At 45.6% G+C, this 24,808-nt stretch overlaps 1 protein-coding gene across 1 annotated transcript in view; it reads right to left on the bottom strand.

Moving 5' to 3' along the window:
• Positions 1-24,808, bottom strand: part of tbc1d32 (TBC1 domain family, member 32) — a 77,271-nt gene that overhangs the window by 25,931 nt on the left and 26,532 nt on the right. Inside the window, 6 exon segments of the mRNA XM_030110574.1 lie at positions 3,866-3,949; positions 6,736-6,861; positions 6,943-7,008; positions 7,011-7,035; positions 10,691-10,796; positions 14,666-14,788. Coding sequence (XP_029966434.1) covers positions 3,866-3,949; positions 6,736-6,861; positions 6,943-7,008; positions 7,011-7,035; positions 10,691-10,796; positions 14,666-14,788 — 530 coding nt within the window.

The following is a 24,808-nucleotide window of genomic DNA, read 5'->3' as shown; positions in this document are numbered from 1 at the left end:
GTTCGACATAAAGCTCTTAAAATAAGTAACATAAAGCCGTCCGGCCTGGATCTCCACCTTCGCCTCATCCAATCTCGGTGTTCCAGAAGGCTTCGCTGTCACTCTGGATGTAAAAACCTGCAGGAAAACACCCGAAAAGAATCCTTTTGGAGAAAGTATCTACATGTTCTGATAGTATGAAACTGACTTGGCATCTCCTGATGTGGCTACACCAATGTCACAGGACCAAAAATCTTGAGGACATTTTCATTTTCCTGGTAGAATACAGCTCAAGCTATCGTCACCGCGTCCACAGCAGTCCTGTTTGATCTGGACCAGAGTCCGCTTCAGGGACTTTCTCATCAAGTCCTCTTCATTTGATTCAAGCATTAAAGCTCCTCTGAACTCTGATCCGGATCAAACTAGTGAACTCTGGTCCTCTTGGGTCTCGGTTTACTTTCCAGCAGCAGTTAGAGGACGTGACGTAGAGCGCAATGCATTTTGGGTAGTGAACCAACAAAGGCACCAGACATACAAAGAAAGCGTCTGGAGGTCAGACGCAGGGTGGTGAGGAGGAGCAGGAGCTCATGGATTGACGATCAGTGGATGACATATTGCGGTTTCTTGTGGCTAGCGGTCGGCTAGCTAAAGGGGCGGGACCTCTGCTTTAAGTCCAATCATTGAGCCAGGCTTCTTCTTCATCAGCTTTCTTCCTGGTTGGTTTCAGGTAACAAGCATTTCCAAATCAGCAGCTGCTGGAATGCATGATGTTGTCCAGGAAGTTTGTTCTGGTCTCTAAAGTGAGTGAAAGCAGCCAACGTGAACGGAGCAGCTAATCAGCATTTTTAACAATTTGAGAATGTCATTTTAAAAGTTTAGAAAGAATCAGAACACAAGTGGGTCCCTTACAAAACATAACCAAGTGAGCTGAGTTTAAACTTTTTTTTGTAAAATACAACTAATTTACGGTTTGAAATGTTTTTGGTCCGGTGACATCAGACGGAACTCAGGTTTTAAAATGGAGAAACTTCTCTGAAATATGAAGTGAGGAGTATCTGAATGAGGTGCTGAGGGGAGAGTCCTGCCAGGAACCAGCAGGAGAGATCTGATTTCTGCATGATTGCTTTCATCACGTCTCAGGTGATTCCAGTGTTTCTGCCGTTGCCGTGGAAACGGACGGGACATTTTGGAGGTTTTAGCCAGAAAAGCGTCCGACACACTGAATCTATTAGCGCTTCATTTGGATCCACGCTGAAACAGCAGAAGTTGATTTAATGATGCTGAGATCGACTTGGAGCTGCATTTTGGTAGAGGGAAAAGAAAAAAAAAAAAAAAACCCTAAATCAAGATTACTAAAAATATGCAATTAGTGCTTTACTTCCTTCAGGAACATTTACAGCTTGCTAGATTAGGAGTTTTCACTAATTAGCATGTGCTATTTGTTAAGATGAGCTTGTTTAGCCTGCTGGCTACCAAACACGCCTCGCTGCAGAGAGTCTTCACAGAACCAAACGGAGGCTGAAGAACAAGAAATCCTCTTTATTTCCTCATTTCAGCCCGTCTGCTGAACTGAAGCTGACACCGAGTTCCTGACGCTGCAGGGAGAAGATCTGCCCCAAGCACAGCCTGTCGGGACCGGGTTTGGTTCGATCTGGACAAGAAATCTGCCCCGGTCATTGGTCCCGGGTCAGATCCGGAGCGGTCCAGGACCGACGCGTACTGATCCTGCATGTGCGTGACGGCCCAGAACACAACCCCAAACAATCCCAACACAGCCTCAATGAAACTCCAAAATGATGCCAACATAACCACAACAAAAGCCTTAATTGTGACTCGAACGCTAGCCCAACGGAACCCCAACAAACATGCAACATGGCTCATCGACCAATAGGAGCAAAGTACAAAGTCACATGGCGAAAGGCCGAGTCGTAGTCCGAAAAGACAAAGGACAAAGTCCTCCAGCAGCAGGACAAATGTAGCTTCAGTGAGAACGATTCAGACTCCGAGACGGAGCTGTGTGAACTCAGAGGCCACGCCCCTCACTCAGAGGCCACGCCCCCTCAGCACACACACACACACTTCTCCTACCCGGCCGGGTTCTGAACAGCTCGCCGGGAGTCCAGCAGCCTGGTCCACTGGTCCCGGACCAGGGCAGAGTTCTGGACTACCAGAGGGTTTCCGGGTCTGGCAGCCTGTCAGTCAACGTCACCACTTCTCAGGCCGGGACCTCGCCAGCAAGGTCGCGATAAAGTCGCCGCCGGACTTCATCTGCAGCGGCGTTCGCAATCTGCCCCGACATCTGCCGCCGTCTGACAGGAGCCGGGAATGATTGATACTCCGGGCTGGAAATTCAATCTGGCTTTAACGCCGCGCTCTGTAATCCCATCAGCTCGCCGTTTCATTTTACACAATTAGCCGTTATTGCAGACATCAGTCCGGCGCCGCTTTTTTGTCCTTATTGCTTCACTGAGTATTAAACTCCACCATGAATGTTTCATCACGTTTCAAAACCGATCTTTCCAGATATCCTGCTTTATTGATGGACTGGTGTCCGGCGTGCTACTGGTAGATGGGACTGGTCATCTGCTGTTCCATGGTAACGTCTGACCGGTTTACCACAGCTTCACAGCCCCGTATACTCACTGTAATAATGGCCAATAAAGTAGTAATTGAGCCATTTTAGATGGAGTGAAGCCAATAAGGCAATAAAACACCTCAGCCGATACCGCAGCACATTGGGCCAACGTTTTGATAAGTTATTACAACCGACGGTCGGTTATGAGATTATTAGAGTAGCCTTTAAATTCCTTTGAAAATGACTTCATGTTCTGTCTGTGGGCATCGAGTTGTGCAGTGTTTCTGTCTACAGTGGGAAAAGCCACTGAAAACGCTGGAGGAAACCATGCTGTGCACGAGCACCACCGCAAGAAACAACGGTCCCCCTGTTATCCAGGGTGTTCCCACTTCTACAGGAAGCACTGCCCCCTGCAGCCTCACAGAGAACCTACGGGTCATACAACACATCAGTTAGCATCATTCTTTTGTTGAACTTCTTAACATAGGCTGATGAATTTATATGTAAAACATCCTAAAGGTAAAAGCTTCTGGGTTAAAATGTTATGTAAAACTTCCAATGACAGGAGCCGCAACACTTAGAATTTTGCATTATTGCTTAATTAAAGGGTGGAACGCCAACAAATAATATTGTAGCGTTACGGCACTGAAGCAAATACTGGGAACTACTTTTTCTTTGAAATCACTACGCCCAGACGCCATATTTAGTAAGTAGTTCCGTCTTAGCAATCTTCGCATAAACAACTCAATCTCGTATTTGCATTAATACTTCACAGCGTAGTGAATGTGCAGATTATAACGTGTCCACCAAAGTGTTTTGGGGTTGTTGGATTGAGTATTTGATGAGTTTGACGAGGGGGAACAAAATACCTTTCACTTCCATTGTGTCCGTCCCGAAAACCTTCCCCGACTCACCTCTGAATAAACAACAGCTCGCCCTCACAAAAAAGTAAGTATGCTGTTCGAAATGACTAAGGAATTGCGCTAAATGGGCCTATTTGCCAAATGTTGAAGTATCCCTTTAAATGCTACTCTGAGCCACGCTACATGCTACATGCTACATGCTACAGAGTTTGAGGATTCTTACTTGTACTTTTAAAACATGATATTGTTGCATCCCTGGTTTTTGTTATTACTTCCTCTCCCCGATCGCCGTGCGAGGTGCCGAGGCCCGGACAGCCCGGCGTTCCAACTACAAGGGATCCGTCTGCATCCGCTGCTCCGCACAGCGCCCTTTAGATATTTACCTTTCACTAAACTGTCAGGATTAAAAAAAGAGAGAAGGAAGTGGAGTGTAGCTTTCTGCACTGACCTTTGTACCGAGCGGCGGAGAAGAAACACTCGGTGGCGGAGCCGGACAGATGAGCCACGGCTTCCTCCAGAAGGTCAGCCAGCGCTGAGGAGAGAAAACACACAGCAAGCATCACCTGCCGAGGAAATCCAATTTCCTCCAGTCAAATGCGCCGGCTATTTTTAGGCTGCGCGGCGTCCTGGTGTGAATGCTAGCAGGCGGCGATGAGCGGACGCTCGGCGCTGAGCCATCACTCATTAACCGCCAGGATGAAGGAAGAGACGCTACAGGAAGGATCCCAATCCACGTCAGCGTTTGTTACTGGGAAGACATGAAAAGTGGCTCATTCCTTGAGTGGCTCAGGATGCCTAATTTACCCAGTGGCTAATTTCAATCATCTGTTCTTCAAATTTGTAAAAGTTTTAACTCATGATGCGCCAATGCCACTTTTAAAAAGACGAGCACATCGCTGGTGTGTGAGTCATGAAACTTCCGCATGTAGCATCACAGGTGTGTGAGCCCTGACACTCTTTAGCATGTAGCATGTAGCACGGCTCAGAATGAAAGCCTCCTGGATCCACTGAGCTGTTAACCTAATGGTCACTATGCACTTTTCTACACTTCTATGAAGATGTGTCTTTCCCTGTTTCCATGGAGACAGAATGTTTTCAAAAAGTTGATTTTTTCCATGTTTAAATGGAGAGAGAATGTCTTCATAAAGTTACATTTTCCCTGCTAATATGAAGACACAGTGTTTTCAAAAGTTGCATTTTCAAAAAAATAGAGATAGAGCGTTTTCAAAAAGTGTTGTTTTGTTCCGTTTCCATGGAGATGAAGCCGGTGTGCCATCTACAAGGAGCTGGGCCCCAAATGTTTTCAGAAAGTGCCATTTTGCACTGCAATGATGCCCAAAAACTTTCACTTTGGGAGACGTTTCAGTGACTCAGAGAAAAGTCGCCATGTAAAATTGCGAAACCCAAAAACATGACGAAGCGTTTCTCATTTCCCCCTGAGCCTTGTGGTGTGGGCGGAGCCTGAAGCAGTCCTGAGGGTCTAACGTGGAACCAGTCGCCCAATAAAAAAAACGCCCCGAACGAATCGACACCGCGCCACTTTTAAACATCCACAGGCTGCACAGGTCTGCAGGCTGCAGCTGCGCCAAGTCAAGGCGTGGAGCGAGAGGAGCCTCCGAGCGCCCCTCGCCTCCAGCGCGCCGCCTCGGGATCGTTTCACGGGCCGCCGGTTCAGACGAGACAAAGATCATAACGACGCGGGAAACGAGACCAATTAGGCAGTCAATGAGCCGCGGAGGCGGCGCGGCGGCGAACATGAAACCCTCCTGATTGCCGGTGTTTTGGATGGGGAGATAGCGGGAGCGCGGTAATCACTCCGCCCGTCTGGCGCCTCAATGGGAGCCCGTGATCGCGGCGTCGTTCGATAAATCGCTGGGAGGGAAATGAGGTTAATTTAGTGATTCTGCGGTTTACCCCCCGACACTCGCCGCCCCTCAAGACAAGCAGGTTCTTTTTTATTTATTTATTTTTTTTTTTTACCAGCTCTGAGAGATAATGAAGTGTACGGTGAAAAGCCTTAAATGAGCGTGATGGAGCGGAGTGGAGCGCGGCGGCTGGCGGATGAAAGGAGGTAATCACCGTTACAGTACGCTCTGCAGCGCCTCGTTTTGTTCGGCCCGCACGCCAAGTCGGAGGCGGAGCCGCGATTCTTATGTGTCAGCTGTCAATAGGAGAGATGAAGAGCGCTGAGAAGAAGAGGAGGAGGAGGAAAGAAAGAAGGGTGACGGACGTCAGGGAGAGAAGAGCTCCAGCAGGAGGGGGAAGCAGCGCCGCGTCAGTGTGTGGAGTTTAGACTGTATCACGATGTGTTTTTATCAAGAAGAAGAAAGACGACAGAAATCGTCACGATCTGCAAGGACAGAAGAGATGATTCATCTGAGAGCGAAGAGGAAGAGGAGGAGGAGGAGGAGGAGGAGGAGGAGCAGGGCCGAGAGGCGATCAGGAGGCTGTCAGGCCGACGCCCCGTTTACACAGTTTATACGAGAAAACACGACACGTTCTTAACGTTTGGTGTCAGTTTACACGATAGCTCGGAGTCACTGAAAACACAACTTTCTGAAAACGCTCCACCTCGTCATCTATGTAGACGACTGAAACGTAACTTTATCCATTTCAATCAATCAATTTATTTTTGTATAGCCCAGTATCACAACAACAGCTGCCTCAGAGGGCTTCAAGATGTTACATTGGTTGGTAAAAACAAAAACAGTGAATAAGCATAATGTTAATATGTCAAATTCACTTTAGGAAAACAGCTGCTAAGGTGGAACTTTTGAAAACGCTCCAACTCCGTCATCCGTGTAGACCAGGGAGGGGCAACTGGCGGCCTCACCCTCACTTCGTACGGCCCTCAAATTAATTTTTAAAAAGGAAAAAATGTGTTTTTTGCTGGACACATTAAGTTGCAATGACATACTTTGGCCACCAGATGGCACGCCCTTCATGTTTCCCGCTGGGTCCTACACCAGCGAGGAAGAGAGAGACAGGAGCCATGGCCATGGCCCCCCCAGTTGACAACTCCCCGGCAGCCCGACCCGGTGCCAGCTGCCCCCCCCGCTCAGTAGCAGGAACCTGGTGATGCCAGCAGTAATGAGTCCATGTGGCTGTTCGTTGCTCGACTGGACTGATCTCAGGCCAGGTTGTTATTTTTCATTTTCTGACACAGCTGCCTTGATAGCTTTTCATTTTCTAGATGAAAGAACTGAAGAGCTCATTAACACCGCCAGAGGACACCTTTCCACTTCCTCACCACTCTTTGAGGCTCAGCAGCTCCGACTAGTGGCTGGCAGATGAATGACAGGTAATGGGCTGTCTCACCTGCTCCGGTCAGCGTGTCGGGTTTGGAGGTCAGGGCTTTGCAGAAGTGTTTCCTGCAGACGTCCATCCAGCTCTCCGCCGCTCTCCGGTCTCTGGGTGAAGTCAGGAAGGCGCCGATCTCAGAGTCTGGGTAAAGAACAGAGTCAAGGTCAAGAGTCACGGTGAGGGAAGGATAACCATTTCATTTTCTGGATTATTTTCTCTGACCCTGTGAGCTGTGGCGGAGCTCTGGACGGTCCAGCGTGTAGCAGTCAGGAGGAGGGTAGGAGGTAACATGGGCCACGGGTAAGGATGCTCTCCCTGGGGAAGGGACAACGGGAAAAAAACACAGTTCTGACAGTTAGCAAGAATTCTGCTGTTGTTAGTTTATTAAAAAATAATGGATTTACTTTTCCTTAATGGAGCTGAATTTAGAGGAGGAAGATGCTCTATAATCCGGACGTGAGCTACCTGAGGATTGATCTCGTTTCAGAATGTTGAGCTAATCTCGACCTTCTGAGCAGAACAGACTACCAATCATTCCAAGAATGAAACAGAAACTTAAATAACTGTGACTCATTTCATAAAGTAATCGATTAACCTTTTACCATATCTGACCTAACACAGCGTAGTATTAAACTTGGGACCACATTTACTAGATCTTGGCCTTCAACTCTGTCTTCGCTTCTTGAGGTCTTGATCTTGAGATGCTCTGGTCTTGGTTTTGGGACTCTCTGGTCTTGGTCTTGGTTCGGGGGTTCTCTGGGTCGTGGCCTTGTCTTGGTCTTGAGATTCTCTGGTCTTAGTCTTTTCTTGGTTTGGGACTCTCTGGCTTTGGTTCGAGGATTCTCTGGTCTTGGTTCGAGGATTCTCTGGTCTTGGGACTCTCTGGCCTTGGTCTTGAGATGCTCTGGACTTGGTTTTGGGAACTTTCGGGTCTTGGTCTTGGTCTTGGGGACTCTCTGGTCTTGGGTTTGGGACTGTTTGGGCCTTGTTTTTTGGACTCTCTGGTCTTGTTCTTGGTTCAGGGACTATCTTGTACTGGTTTTTGGACTCTCTGGTCTTGGTCTTGGTTCAGGGACTCTCTGGTCTTGGTCTTGACACCAGCAGCCCTGTGGACCCCCTACCTGGACCGCTCCAGCCACAGAAGGTGAAGCGGTGCAGAATCGAACCGCTGCTCCTCTTCAGGCCGACCTGCTCCCTCCTGATCGTTTCTCTGATTGATGTCGGAGCTTGCGTCTGCTGGCGAGCTGTCTGCCGTCCTGACGCATCGCTACGCGTTGTTTGTATTTCCTACTTACACTAAAACCTGCGCCATGCATTGTTTGATGACAGCATTTCAGAGTGCGATGGAAATATGAACAGCGCGGAGCGTTAACACCGCCTCGTTGATTGAATTCATTACTCTGTGATTGTTTTCGCAGGAGCCGTGAGCCATTCATCAAATGATTTGCTCGTGGTTTATGTGCCATCCGTTATTTCCTGCTCTCTCTCCCTCCTTCCCTCTTTCATTGATTTGTTTTGTTGTAACAGCAGACATTTAGAGTTGCAGTTCTTTGTCAAAACTTCTCTTTTTGTGGAAAATAAAATCTCAATCCGGCGATGGGTCCATGGGGAAACCGGGACGGGCCCGATCCTGGTTCAGTTCGGGAAGAAAGGTGACGGTTTAACCGCTGGTCCAGTTCCACTGTTTCCACAGAATTCAAAACGCAACACAGAGCACTTTTAGAAAAAGCTAGCTTTCACAAAGCCAACAAAATTAGCATTAAAGCATAAACTGGGAGATTATTGAAACTAAGAAATTAGCATTAGAGCCGTACTGTCGGGATTATCAACGCCAACAAATTAGCATTAAAGCATGACCGTTGAGATTATTGAAGATAAAACATTAGCATTAAAGTCGTACCATCAGGATATATTTGTGAAAATATGCAAAAGAGTACAGAAAAACAGTTTTTTTTTTTCACATCAGCCTAAAGGAAAACACGCTGGCCTGCTGGTTATCAGATGACACTTTAGTCATGTAAATTTCACTTGTTAACTTTGTAAAAAAGTGTGATGAACAAAAAGATGAACATTTTGAGTAGGAATGCACTAATATTGATACCAGTGTCAATTATCACATTGGATACTGCACAGACTAAACTAAAGAAAAAAAAAAACCTCAATATAACCAGGTGAGTATTACAAGATGCATCACAGCGCCACCTGGAGGAGGTATGCGTCGGTGCAGAGGCGGTTCACAGCAACATAAAGCCTTCCCGTATTGTTGGAGATTTTCTTTTATTTTGAAATTGATGTAAACTCAAGTCGAAGTCATAAACTTGATATAAGTTCTCAAAATTGATCATCCAGTAAACATCTAAATGGTTTTCAAGCGTTATGGAGTCGTGACCTTCAGGTCGGCGGGTTCTCCGCCCGTTAAGCCCCTCCTCTCGACCACCAGCAACGCAGGAGATGAATAAAAGAAAACTCCGGCTCAACTCATTTGTTCTCTCCCTTCGTGGAAATCTCCTCCGCATCCCTCCGCTGACCTCAGCATAAATTAGATCCTGTTTGGAGTTCAGCATAAACAACGGCTGAATAATTGATATTCATCCCGAAACATGCTGAGTAAATGAGGCTGCGGGGATTCGGGCGGCGAGGGTGATCGCCTGGCCTCCTTTCATCTGGGCTGAAACCACCGGGAGCCGAAACGCAGGAAGAGACAGAAAAAGGGGGAAGGGAGGGATGTTTGGATGACGAGAACAGAGAATACTGAGGTTATGTGAATGATTTACAGCGACACGAAGGAGCGGGAGGAGTTCCACGCTTCAGCGAGGCCACACACCGTCGGGGTGACTCGGGGCTCGTTTCCATGGAAACCATTCCAAGTGGAAACGCGAAAAAATGTAAATGCCTTTACACGTCAGTGATGCTGAAAAATGAAACTTTTTGAAAACGGCTCCCGAGGGGAAATTGTTTTGGGAAAACACTCAGACTCCGTCTCCATGGAAACGTGCAAAAACAAGACCACAGGGATGATAAACAGAGAATTCCCGATGGGGCTGGTGGGTACTGGAACAGGACTGATATTAGCAATGTTTGATTGATCTGGTTTCAGCATATCCAGCCGATCACCTCCGTGTTTTCACATCATTCTCTGTGGAGTCAGCTCCGTATGAAAAGACCTTAATGAGGACTTTACCATGTACAAAAAAAATGACAGGACATCAGGAGAGAAAGATGCGTTGACAGAAGTGAAAGTGTTTTTCAAAATAAAGCTCCATGCAGATTAATAGGAATTCAAATGTTCATGTTCAAATTTAAAAAAAAAATCTTATGTATTTTTACTATCCATAATTTCAAGATAGCAATAGGACATAAGTAACCGGCACTAACCGATACTCAAATCTGAAAAATCCACTTGTATCAGGGGTGAAAAAATGTGATCAGGACTTCCTCTCAACGTTCCTATCATTTCTGCCTCAACGTGATGAATGCTAATGTTAAAGTCAGAACACTGAAGCCAGGTCTGTCAATCTGACCTCTCTTAGAGTCACAACACTCTGGTAAAACCACTTCAAAACACAATTCGACTGTCCTTCGAAAATGTTTTGTTTTTTTTTTTGTTTTTTTTGTTTTTTTATGTTTTAATTCCTTATTTATATGATTTGATTCAAATTTTACTGGAGAGGGAAAATGCTCAGGAACATTTGTTCTATTAAAGTTGCTCATTTGTGACCTTCTACTTGTTTCTATTAGTAGCAACTTTACATACTATGACTGGTTTTAGTTTTTTTTGTTTTTTACTTTATTTCCAATGATTCAGCATTTTTGGGTGCAACATGAACTTTTTTGTCGTTTATTAAAAAAAATGATCACTCCAGTAGTTTTTGCTCTGTTTCTCTGGAGTATTTTTGAAAACAACCGAACTGCTATGAATTGAGGAGCCGCCGCCATGCAGACACCAGTGGTGCTCCGGAGCGGATCTGACCTCCTGCAGGGCTCGAGCAGGGAGCCTCCTCTCCGACGGGCCGCCCACCACGCCACCCGGACCAGACCTGGTTCCTCTCCACCGACAGGCTGCGATGATCACCGCCCTGAAAACCAAAAGACAAACCCAAAGCTTTCAGCACTCCAAGGCCTTTTAAAGCTGCCATGCTTCACTTTTCATTTCAGTCTTTCTTTTTCAGATTCTGACTCTGCGCTCATTTACACGACAGCAATTTCCAAATGAAAATGCACGTCACGGAAAAAAAACTTTATCAAAAACTGGTTTCAAGATGAAGTGTTTTCGAAAATTGCTTCTACGCCGTTGTCGTGTAGATGAGCAGAAACGGCACTTTCTGTAAACGCTCAGGTTTCTCCTTCATGATGGAGTTCCACAGGGTGCTGAGTTCAGACCCATAGTTTCATCTCATACGTGCTTCCTGTGAAATGATTAAAAATGATCGGGCAATGTTGTTTAAAGGATTTGATGCTTCATAAGTCAACTTTTTGAAAATGGTTCTCTAAGTGGAAGTTTTTGAAAATGCTCTGTCTCCGTGGAACGTTGGGAAATGAGAACTCTGCTGAAACGCTGCTCCTGGTCCTGCTCACCACGGCTGCACGATGTAACACGCATTTCATTCCTGAATGGAAAGTCCATTTTCTGACGTCCACACCCGGACAGATCAGAGAAGTGCTGAAACATATGCTGCGTTCAAAACTTTGCTTTCGTGTCTTGGTGAAGAAATAACGTCACCATTGGTAAAAAAATCACCACTTTCTCTGTTTTGGTTATATTAGGTGAATAATCAAAGAAATTAAAGAAATTTACCTTTATTTGTAAATTATTCGCCGAAAACAGATGCTTTCCAATCTAAAACATAAAGTAGTTAACCCTAATAGACTATAGTTTTAGCACAAGCAACCAGGAAAAAACACTTTCAACAAAGGAACCAAGAAAATCTGACATTTTGGTACACGGTGTAGACTCTTCTGCACATGCTCAGTAGACGGACAATAAGACCAATGTCGTCCTCCGGACTGTCATGACTCCCAGTCCTTAATCTACTGGTTCTAGTCCTGGTTCCAGTCCAGATTCTCCTGGACTTGGTAGTTTTAGAGTTGACAGTCACCGTAATAACAATCCAACTTGGCGTTCTGTCCAAATGAATGTGAAATGTGAAATCGGAGTTTGAATCTCGACGTCTGACATCTCTGCTCATGTTCTGTTGATTCCATGAGCCTGATATGGTTTGTTGAATTAGCTTCAGTCACTTTGAGCGGGAGGTAAATCTGCAACTGACTCTGTCTTTCTCTGGTTAACGTCATGCAGATTCAGAGGAATTTTGTTTAATATGCATGATTCTGATCAGAGGACAAAGTATTCCTGGACGGACCGACCTTAAATAAAAGCATTAACTTTAAAGGACTTCTGTCTTTTTTTTCAGCAGGCAAGGTCAGACAAATGAACACGTCCACATCAAAGCCTGAAACGTTTGAAAACTTTCCCATTTTAACCTTTCTAAAAGTCTCCTGTCAGAAAGTGGAGCCGGTCCGACCCGGTCCGGAGCGTGACGCCTCTGAGCGGCGGCCGTTACTGAAGAACAGAGGACGATCGCACAATGTTCCAATTACAGAGGCACTTTAGGAGTGAGGGACGTCTGTCCTGGTGGATGCTTCTGCAGTCGGAGCCGCCGCGACTCCAAATGAGTAATAAGAGCACTATTTCCTCCCAAAGTGCTCCTTCCATGGGTGTGTTTGCCACAAAATGTCATTTGCATAGAATTTCCTTTCAGCTGTCAGGCAGCTGAAGTGATGTGCAGATTGCTGCAGAAAACTGTTGTTGCTGAATTCTTCCACCGCCGACCTTAAAACCAAAAGAGACGAGACTCTTGAGGACTTTGTTCTTCTGTTTCCGTTTCTCTGATGACCCTTGGCCCGATGGTCCCTTTGTCTTTCACTTTGTCTTCTTCACTTCTTTGTTTTTCATCTTTGGGTTTTTGTCTTCGCTGTTTCACTTTGTCTTCATATGTTTTGTCTTCTTGGTCCTTCATCTTTAACTCATCCTCCAGTCTTCCTGGTCTTACTCGTCTTTTGTTGTGTCTTCTTTGTCCTTGTCCTTCCTGATTTGTCTTCTTCTCATCTTTTCCTTCATTTTATTCATTGATTGTCTTTTCGTGTCTTTCTGGCCCAAATTTCAGGATGTTTCAAAGTGAAACCGGAAAGCTTTCATCGTGTTTTGGGCGTCCGGTTCCAGCAGCAGTCGCCTTCTTGCATCACTGATCAGTTTAAAGCAACATAGTTTTTCTGTGGACTGGCAGGACGGTGTGGAAAAATGCTGTAATGGGGGTTTAATTACGCATGAAAAACAAAAAAAATTAAAAATGGACCTCTGACAGAAATGAAGAGTTTTTCATAATAAAACTCAATGCAGGCTGCAGGAAGTTCAAATGTACATTTTCAAAATAAAACTTTTCCCTCTTCGGTTTCTCCGTTTCCAGTTTCCAAACGAGAAACGGGAGACGAGCCGCCTCAGGGTTTTTTTGTTTTTTAAACATAAGATGGTCTCGTTTCCCATTTTTGGTTTTCCTGAATCAAACAACATTGGAGTGGCTGGAAGGTCGACGGACCCCCGACATTCTAACCACGGCGTTTTCAGCATTTCGGATGTTTTCATGGAAACAGACGTCATTCTAAAGCAATGTGGTGAAGCAACATGTGATCACAGTCCGTGGACCTTCTGGCTTTTCAACTTTAACTTTGATTTTGGAAATTCAAAAGACAGGAAATGAACCAGCTTCCGTTTCTCATTTGGAAAGTGGAAATAAAAAAAACGGAAAACGAACCTTGATCTGATTTCTTATATTTAAGGAAAATCTTGAAATAAAATACGACCAGATTCATGATCTCAAGTTCGCTAGAAAACCAAAAACAGTCTTGTTCCTTCTTCTTCTGATCGTTCACTTGAGGCCTTGAGGCATAGGCGGAGTCTTGTGGTATGGGCGGAGCCTTGTGTGGGCGGAGCCTTGTGGTGTGGGTGGAGCCATGTGGCATCCATTCTCTTTAGCCCCGTCTTTCTCCCCGTCCTCTTGTCTGTCTGCGTTCGAGGTGCCGGAGCAGCGAACCGCTCCGTCGTCCTCCGCCTTCGCTCGGTCAGCAGCTTCGGCGACGCTCAGTTCAGTTAAACGGCGCCGAAGACGAATGGACGGATGAAGGGAAGCGGGGATGGAGAAATGAGCTCCGCTCAGAGCGCCGTGGAGTTCGCAGCGTCAGCAGACCTGGAGAACACTTCAGTGTGAGCGGCTTCATCACCGACCGTCCGACCTCCGGCTTTACCGAGGATCCGCGGGAAGACGGACGAGGAGACGCTGAAGAGTGGAGCCTGGATGAGAGGAATGAACAGAGAGCCGGAGGAGAGAGAGAGAGAGGTGGAGGGGAACGCTCCACTTCCTCTCCACTTTGTTTCATTCATTTAGACGAGCCAAACGCTCCACCTCTCATCCGTGAATGCATTTTCACGGTGTTGTTCTCCGTGCAGGAGAACGTTCCCGGAATGAGGCGAGTGGTAAACTAACCTGAAATAACTCCCGTCGGCTGCAGTGCCCCCCTCCTCCCCCCGACTTCTTCTTTCTTTACAAAACGCGCTTTAAATTATTCAGCGGAGCTACAGGAGTCATTCTGAACTCGGCAGCGAGCTGCTCTCCCCGATTCCTTCAGCTTTCAGAAGAAGTTAAGCTGCTCCGCTCCGCTCTCGCACAAACCCACAAGACGAGGCTGACAGGAGTTTATATTTTTAGAAAATCGCTTGAAAAGACCAAAACAAAGGATTTGTGTTCCAGTCCTGCCTCGAAAGTTCTTCTTAAAGTTCTGGCTCGTCCGATGGGAGACCACCAGGCTGAATGTGCAAAGCTCAACCTCCCCACCTGAATTCAGCCTCAACGACACGGCCCTGTCCGTCTCCACGCTGCGGACGGCTTCTTACCCCTGGCCGTCTTCCGGGTCGGCCATGTTGTCCCTCTGGCTCTGCAGCAGCATGGAGGAGACGCCGTACTGGCTCTCCAGCAGCAGGAAGGAGTCCAGGCTGCAGCAGATCACGCTGAGCAGCCTGCAAAACACCGAGAGACACCGAGGCGTGAGGCTGGACCGGCCTGAAGCGCGGAGCACCGAGCGGGAAAACCCTCGGCTTAACACAGTCAGTTAGGATTCGAACTAATTACCAGATGAAGACTAGATTAAAGATCGAAAAGTGTCAAACAAAACAAGTACAATTACTGGTAAAAGATGGAAAATTGCCACTAAAAAAATGTAAATTATCACCAAGAGATGTAAAGTTAGTACAAAAGGTCAGGCTTATTCCAAATCACAGAGCTCCTGGTTTAGAGAAGGAGTCTCCATCAGTATTATTCACTGCTCGGCTGATAAAAAACACAATTCACCAGATTTCTTTGGTAAAGACGGAGGAATGTTGTTGAAACACCTCTGAGGCATGTTTACAAAATACTGCCTGAAGAGACACAAACAAAACAGTGAGGATGCACAGACATCGATTCCAGTATCAGGCATCAGGTCTGATCGGGGACTGATACACGAAAAAGACGCAGTATGAATTGGGTTAATGTCATGTAAACAGTACTTGGTATCAGTAAGTAGCTAAAGGTCAGCTCTCGTACCAAAAGAGTGAAATCAACGCGTCTCTACTGAATCCAGCTGTTGCTGCAGGATAATGGAAACGTCTCTCGTCTGTTTCTTGTGCAGCCGTATTTTGCTCGACACACCTCGGATCTGAACTGTTGATCTGTACCGACCAACGTTTGGTCAAAATACATCAGTAGAATTCAAAAAGCGGTCAAATATGTTTTCAATATACTAAAACCAAGTGATTATCCGACTCGTATTCAGGAGAAAGGCACTGGAGGAAAAAAAACAACAGCATTTGAAAAGGTGACTTAACATGTTTTTCAAGGCCTGTAATTTCCTGGAAACAATCAGATAATTATATGGTCTTTATTTATTTATTTTCAGAACATTACCCGGGAAATGATTGTTATTCTGAGAGTAATAATCACAGAATGAAGGAAGCGGTGTTGTGGAGTGATTGCCTGAGCGGAGCAAACACTCGGGAGTTTCAGAGCAAGGAGGCGAAACGTCTGGAACCCGGAGCGATGGGCGGCCGGAGGAAGCGACCGTCCGTTTCAGCTGAACGCTTCTTTTTCTGCCTCTGTTTCAGAGAAGTTTTGTTTGTGTGATTCCTGATTAAGACAGTCCAACAGGGAGCTGAAAGGCTGTAATTTCAACAATTAGTTCAAATTCAATTAGTCTTTGAAATTTTCTAAATTGAGTGTTGAAATTGCAGCATCGCAGCGGCCTCTTGCTGCTCCAGATTCACCAGATCTCTTTACAGTGAGCCATTTGATGGACGTGCTGGACATTCAGAGCCACTGCAAACGCCTCGGTCACTGGTGGCGTCCAGACCTCCAGCAGGGAGCGTCTCCACGGCGTGGTGCAGCTGGTCATAATGTAACGGCTCATCGTCTCCGACAACACCATCAGCATAATGGTGCTGAGGGCCATCGCCTCTGGAGAGTGAATGAAACCATCCAATAACGCAGACGGGGTAGAAACTGGAGGAGGGGGGTCGGAGCTGCCGGTCGTCATGACAACAAAGAGGCTTTTAGGAGGACTGGGGGATTTAGCTTTCATTAGCTGGTGAAGATCAAGAGGGGAGGAAATTGCCGTTTTTCTCAGCGACTCTTCAGGAATGCTCGGTTCGTGTTGACTTATCGTGGGAAATGGCAGGAAGCAGAAAGAAAGCCTGTTAAGAGGCAACACTTATGGTGAACGGCGCTGGTTTGGGATTATTTTCTAATCTGAGTTCACATGGACTCCTGAAGTTTGATACTTCTCAGAATTTAGGGGATAATGCTGAGTGCAGGAAGGGTACTGAAGTCTTACTGATAACTGGATCAGTCTGATGTGATCAGAAGAGATGGAACGCTCACTGATAAAAAAAACACACGGCTGTCACAGAGACGGGAATCGAATGAGTTGACGTTCCAGGTGTTTCTACTTTACGTGTGTTTTTAATTTGAATTTGTTTGGCATTGAAAACTCGGTTCTTCGGGTGACAAACTTCCTCTGGGCTTCATCTGCTACCATCATATGTACATTATCGAGTGTGGAGTTTCCTCTTCTCTGCCGCTGGTTAACTTGAGTTTGATTAGCTGTTTCCGTAGCAGGTTGATTCTTTTACGAGATAGGGTTGCTAGCCCTAAGCTCAACCATCTTCTTTAGCACTGCCCAGGGGGGACCTAGCACTTCCTTAAGAGGCTGGGTTCCGCCGGAGAGAACCGCAGTTGTGCTGGAGGCGAAGATGGACATCCCCAGAAACCTCCCGGAGAGCAGAAGGGCAAAACTCGCTTGATCTTTATTTTCAGTATGAGTACAGACCGTGAAAGCGGGGCCTCACGATCCTTCTCACTTTTTGGGTTTTCAGCAGGAGGTGTCAGAAAAGTTACCACAGGGATAACTGGCTCGTGGCGGCCAAGCGTTCATAGCGACGCCGCTTTTTGATCCTTGGATGTCGGCTCTTCCTATCATTGTGAAGCAGAATTCACCAAGCGTTGGATTGTTCTCCACTAATAGGGAACATGAGCTGGGATTAGACCGTCGTGAGACAGGTTAGTTTGACCCTGCTGATGATGTGTTGTTGCAATAGTAATCCTGTAATAGTAATCTGAGAACTTTAAGTGGCATCGTTGCCGAAAGAAGACTACGTTTGGCTGGGCATATTCTGCACTTGCTCGACACGCCAATACCGCCTTTTCGTGGACCCCAACCAACGACAGGCGAAAGAGGGGACAACCACGCATCACCTGGCGCAGCACATTCAAGAGACATGAACAATCTGCAGATCGAGGGGACGGAAGTCAAGACCAAAGCCTCGGACAGAGATGGCTGGAGGAGATTAGCTGCACAATACTCCGGACGGAGTTGGAGGAACTAAGTCTAAGTAAGTTTAATTTGAAATGGCAGCAGATTTTAACCATAACTTTAGTTTTTCCTTCACTCTTCACATGTTTCTGCAAATTCACTTTACAGTTATGAGTGAGTTACAGAGGGCAGAAGCTAAAGAGCCTGGAATGAAAGGGAGAAACAGAAGGACAGATGGATGGAAAGATGGACAGGTAGATGGATGGATGGACGAATGGATGAACTTATGGATGAATGGATGGACGGAGGGAGGAATGCATGGCTGGATGAATGGATGGATGGATGGATGGACGAATGGATGGATAGATGGATGGATGGCTGGATGAATCAATGGATTAAGGATGAAGAGATGCATTGATGGATGGATGGATGGATGGATGGATGGATGGACGGATGGACAGATGGAGTCTTAAACAGCATTACTTGTCCCTGAATCAGCTGCACAATGTATAAAAACATCTTAACGATGCAAAAAAAAAAAAAAAAAGGAAACTGAGTTCAGACAGGCTGACGGAAGTTAAGCGTTTTTCCAAAATAAAACTCAATGGTGACAAACTGAAATTTAAATGTACACTTCCAAAATAAAACTCTTTGCGGGCCGGAGGTTGGGGTTCCCTGCACCAGAGCACTCAGATCTGGGAGTTTCAGGGGGTTAAAGTGAAAATGAAGCCACGCCTGAACGTGACGGCGGAGCCTCAGACTGAGTGACGGGGAGCAAATGTGGAGAAGGACCATTAAACCACTTCCACCTGGAACGGCTCACACTTCTGCACTGAGAGAGAAAAGACGTGACTCCACGCTCCATTACCCTGGAGAACAAAATAAAACAAACACGTTTGGATATGAAAAACATCCTGGAGCTGCCGCCTGTGATTCACTCCATGGTGTACGTGATAAATCGACACCTGAGCACGTTACTGCGAGCGCACGGCCACAGGAGGAGGCCAGGCGTCCCACTTCCACTCCCCGAAAACTTTCTTCAACACCAGAAACCCAGCAAAACTCCGCCGACCTCACGCCCCACAATGCATCTGTTCAGCAGGTAAACACACTTCCTCTCATTTACACATCCATTGTTCACCAGGCTGGATAATTATCTGCTCTTTTCGTTTGGCCGACTGCAGACCTCAGTGAAAAATAAAAAAAAAAAAGAAAGAAAATGATATCCAGGGAGCGATCTCGCCGCCTGCCTGATAACAGTATCAGAGTCACATTTAAAGGCCTTCATATCGTCTTAATGCAATCCGTTGCTCTTGTGTTATATAGAACAGAAGCCGTGAGACGAGTCCACCCACCAAACCTGCATTATTAAAACAACGCCGTGTGTGATTGTTTGACCTGCAGGTGGACCGCCGTGAGATCAGAGGTCTGATTTTTAATAATGTATCCTTGGCAATGAGGATTTAAAAAAAAAAAAAAAAAGAACATTTCTGTGATCATTACGGAGTTCGCCTTCATTCTGGGGTTTTATTTTCTGCCCTTGCAGGCATTCAGAGGAACATGAGTGTAAAAATCCACACATTCTTCTGGGAAGGTTTGCTCTGATAACAGGCTTTAGTAACATGGACGAGTGGTTGGCAGAGAGACGCATTGATACTCGATACGTAACGATAAAATACTCTGAAGAATCTATTCAATAAACAATCATAGGCAAATTGCAATATCTGTGCGTTATTTTCTCACCATTTTCATTTCACCACTCTCTCTAACGTCGGACGTCGAACACGTCCCAACGTGGGACACTGATCAAAGAAGGGAAGCGTCCAGAAACTAGTTAGCGCCCTCTGCTGTTTGACCTGATTTAATTAGTCACAAGTTTGTATCGCTTTTTAGCTGTCTTACAATGTGTTGTTACCATTGCTAACCGTACCAGGCCAACCTTTAGCTGCTTACTGATACGAAATACGAACACCAGTTCTTATTAAAGCTATAAAGCCTCATTCATACTCCAGAATCAAACGAAATGTGAAGGCCGTCTGCTGTGAACCTCCTCCACACAACCTGCTGCTCTATAATCTGAAGGAAATCACAAACTGCAAACAGCAAAGCAATGAAAGGGAAGCTGCACCTGCTAAAGCTAATCACAGGTAATGAGGACCAAGCTTTAGCTGACAAAAGCTAAAGCTAATGCTAATAGAAAGAAAGCAGTTCCCTCCTTCCACAAAGGTGGCAAATAAAACACGCTCGAGGAAACTACGCACCTAACTGTCACCGGTTAATATCAGCAATAAAATAGCAGCTGATTGGTACTGAAACTGTTTTATAGCAGAGACACAAGAAGAAGGAAAAAAAAAACTGACTCGCATGAGAAAATCTGGCATCAGTAGAGCAATATGTACATCAGCGACCTCGTATTCCAACAGATGTATGTATGATTAAAAGCTTTGAACGCTCCCAGCTCCACTCTGTGTGATGTGTCGCTTCTGAAGCCCGCCATGTTTTCCACTCGGTAATGATGCATCGTCCACATTTCTTCTTCGCAGCATCCTCGAGCAGCAGCAGAGGTTTGATCCTGGCTGTGACGAGGAGTTTTCCCGCTCGCTGCGCGCTACCCTGAGACGGCTGTGCAGGTACTGCTGCAAGAGCAAGTACTGCTACTTGAGCAGGACTCAGATTGACGATGATACAAATGTGTGCATTCAGATTTCACACAAAATGTTGCCAGACGGTGATCAATCCAACGAGTCTAAACACACATCCACATGACTTTTGTAGTGTAAAATCACCTCTAGCTGGATTATTTAAGAACCTCAAAGTGTTCTTTAATAGTCATTTTTAAAATACATCAGAATATAGTTAACATTTAAAACCAATTAGATCATGTCATTTCATTTTCATAAATCGCCAATGCAATGTTCAATTTGAACGGTGAAAGCATTCTACATTCACACAGATTCCTTCCATGAATGTGTTAAATGACAGGATGTAAACCTATTATATGGATATTGAGCTGGTCGACAGAAGAGTCGTGGTTGGGTGGGCAACACTGGATCCAATGACATGTGGGACAGCTGGTTGACAAGCGGGTTGATCGGTCAGTTAGTGGGTGGTTGCTCAGTTAATGTGTGGGTTGGTCGGTCGATAGGCAGGTTGGTCAGTCAGTGGCTGGATTGGTCAGTCAATGGGTAGGTTGTTCAGTCAATGAGTGGGTTGGTCGACTGATGGGTAGGTTGGTCAGTCATGAGGTCGGAACATGTGGGTTGGTCAACTTGCCAACGGGTAGACTGGTCAGTCATTAGGTCAGTATAGGTTGGTCAGTAGGTGTGTCAGTTGGTGGGTGGAAGGGTCGTGGACATTTGGGTGAGTTGGTTGACAGTTTGGTTGATAAATCCATCAGTCAATCAGTGGGTGAATAGGCATGTCAGTCAGTCAGTTGATGAGTAGGTCAATGAGTCAGTGAGTGGGTAGACATGTGGGTCGTTTGCTTGATTTTATTGGTCGATTAGTCAATGGGTGGGTAAGTCAGTGATCCAGTCAGTTGATGGGTGGGCCGGTCTATGGGTAGGTCGGTCATATAGCTGAGTCAATTGTTCAATCAGTCAAAAGGTGGACTAGTCAAATAGTGGACGGATGCAACAGTGGATCGGTCAGTCAGCAGTGGTTTGGTTGGTCAGTCAGTGAGTGGCTTGGTCAGTCAATAGACAGATAAGTCTTATTATAAAACATCTTTCTTAGATCAGTAATTTATTAAAGAATTTAAATTTATGGTTGAGAAAGAAATACTCCAAATATTCAACAACCTGAATCACAAGTAACTACTGCGTACAGCCAAGATTCTAATGATATTCAAAGCTTCTGATCTGCATGTTTGGAATCAATATCTTTACTTCTTTGATCTGCCTAATACTGGCATCTGTTTTAGAGAATGCATTAAAAAGGAAGGTGTTTCACAGGCGTAAAACGAATCAAATGCAAACTGATGTGTTTTTGATGGCAGGTAGAGAAGTCAGAGGATTATATTCTGCACTCAAACAGAAGCTTCTCCTGACAGCCTCCCCCCACTTCACTCCTCTGCCTCCCCTGTGTAGGATCTTCTTTACGCTCACATTCCTGTTGGCACATTGTTCAGTAATCAGAGCGCCGTCCTTTTGTGGAGACGTTGTTTTACTGATGCGATGGGATCAATAAGCACAAGCCGTAAAGAACCCTGTCACATCCCTTCAGGCAGAGTATAATCAGAACATCAAATGATAAACGGGCACTGCCCGCATTGTGAGCGGAGACGTGTTGCCTGGCAAGTCTTCTGGGTCCCCTCACCCCCCTCCAACCACCCCCAAGGAAGCCTTCAAATATAGAAGAATCCGGCAGAACTCTTTCAGCACTGACTTGAAACTCAAGTGTTGAGATAGTGAAAAAACCTGTGAAACAGAACCAGGGTTTAAAAACCAACTAGAGCTGCAGGAATACCTTTCTTTAAAGACAAGTACCAACATTTAGCTAGTAACGATTCCAAGTACTGACACCAGGACTTATAAAAGGCAATCAAGCTTCATTTCATACACCATTCGCAGATGATATGTGAAGGCTATGAGCTGCGGTGACCCACCTCCGGCAGTCGCACAGTCCGCAGTACGTACGTATGCAGACAGCGCTACACTATGTGTACTGTAGACTGTCACTGTGCTGATTTAATAAAAATCTGTTAAGCTACAAAAGAAGCGAGTAAAGGCAGTAAAACTCGTGAGTCATCCAGCGAATAAACATTTCTTGGTCTTTCAGAACAAGCCCACATCCCGAGGCTGTCCGCCCCCTCGCTGCTTAACTCTGCAGGACATCGATCAAGATGAAACAACTGTGCAATCAGATTTAGGACTTTTATAAACTTAATGATGCTGCTGCTGTATTCCGTTTTATATGACCAATTCCATCAAGTTTATGCATTTGACCTATTGCTTGGTATTCTTACATATGTAGAGTTTAGTGATATGCTTTTTTTTTTTACAGTTTATTTTTCTTTTTTATTGTAGGGTTCTCTTCAGAGTTTCACATATCTTGCTGATTTGCTTAATATCGTTAAAATCACACTATATACTCATATTATTTGAAGTATAAACTATGAATATTTCTCTGTTAGGTAATCCAGCTGAAGTCCATGTGTTGTGCTGGATGTATGTCGACTGGAGTTAGCATTCAAATTTGCTGGTATGGTAAGGATGGATGGATGGACAGATGAATGGATGGATGGATGGATGATGGATGGATGGATGGATGGAGGGTAATAGGTTTTGATGGATGAGTGGATGGATGGATGGATGGATGGATGATGGATGGATGGATGGAGGGTAATGGTAGGTTTTGATGGATGAGTGGATGATGGATGGATGGATGGATGGATGATGGATGGATGGAAGGAAGGATGGAGAATGGTACATTGTGACGGAGGGATGGGTAGACAGACTAATAATGGATGGATGGATGGATGGATAGATGGATGGATGGATGGATGGATGATGGATGGATGGATGGATGGACTGACTAATAATGGATAGTTGGATGAATGGTTGAGAATGGTAGGTTTTGAAGGATGGATGGATGGATGGATGGATGGAGAATGGTACATTGTGATGGATGGATGGATGATGGATGGATGGATGATGGATGGATGGATGGAGGGTAATAGTAGGTTTTGATGGATGAGTGGATAGATGGATGGATGATGGATGGATGGATGGAGGGTAATGGTAGGTTTTGATGGATGAGTGGATGATGGATGGATGGATGGATGGATGGATGGATGGATGGATGGATGGATGGAGAATGGTACATTGTGATGGAGGGATGGGTAGACAGACTAATAATGGATGGCTGGATGGATGGATGGACTGACTAATAATGGATAGTTGGATGAATGGTTGAGAATGGTAGGTTTTGAAGGATGGATGGATGGATGGATGGATGGATGGATGGATGGATGGCGGAGAATAGCAGGTTTTGATGGATGGATGGATGGATGGATGGATGGATGGATGGTTGAGAATGGTAGGTTTTGAAGGATGGATGGATGGATGGATGGATGGACAGAATAATGAATGGGTAGACAGCTGCTCTGATCGATAGATCTGTTCAGACATTAAGAAAACATTCACAGACACCGAACAGCTTCACTCATCGTCGACTCCAGCGAAGCATCAGATGAAAGCGACAGATAGCGACATGCTACATTAGCGCCCGCAGCGGCTCAGGCGCGGCTCGGGCCGGCGGCGTGTCGGCTCATCCATCAGCCGGGGCTGTAAATGAAGAGAGCGTCTTGTTCTTTTCGCTCGGCCTCTGGATGCTAATGGGAGCGGCTGACTGACAGGCGGCAGACAAGTGAGTCAGCAGGACTCCGAACCAGCCCGGCTATCGGCGCTCAGCCTGTCAGGACGCACAGCTCCACGCCTGCCTGTGAGGACGGAGGCAGACTGCTTCATATCTCCCTGACACAACATTTCAGCCGCGACCGGAACAATAAACCTCGACTGGCGGAGTGTACCGCACAGTCGAAATAAAAACCCTTCTCAGGCGTTATTAAACCCTGTGAGCCACGGTATTACAGTGATAACTTTTCACTGCAGCAGAAAAGTGAAACAATCATTCAAAATGTGTTATGGGCACCACATAAAAAAAAGACATGAAACTCCTCTTATGATGGAAATTTTAAAAAATGTTGTCCTCTCAGCCTAAGATTTAAAGAAAGGTTCCAAATCCATGATGCCTCTCTGTGTTAATGAATGATAATGAACTCATCATGAACAGTTAGCTGAGATAAACTACACCTCTTTGACATAGATTAAAGTACACATCAGAGTATAAATCTGTTAAAAATGCATCAGGAAGAATTAAAACACCACTTAGTCCAGCAGCTGCTGCTCCAAACCTTCTGTGAATATGTGTTTTATCCAACGGTGAACCTTGAAAGTTTTCTTTAGCGCATTCTGAGGTCATATAGTGACATCTAGTGGTCACAGATGGTAGGTACTGTTGTAGTTAGATGTTTAGGTAACTTCTTAATAGCATACCTCACATGACCAGCCAAACTACTGAAAAAGACATGGACTTATAATCTGGGAAATACGGTAAAATACTGCAGAAACATCCATATTAAGTATTGAATATAAAAAGCATATTTCTGAGACGAGACGTCACATCTGGAAAA

This window comes from Salarias fasciatus, chromosome 15 (assembly GCF_902148845.1).
Source record: "Salarias fasciatus chromosome 15, fSalaFa1.1, whole genome shotgun sequence".
NCBI classification, from domain to species: Eukaryota; Metazoa; Chordata; class Actinopteri; order Blenniiformes; family Blenniidae; genus Salarias; species Salarias fasciatus.
This window is presented reverse-complemented; position numbering and strand designations above follow the sequence as displayed.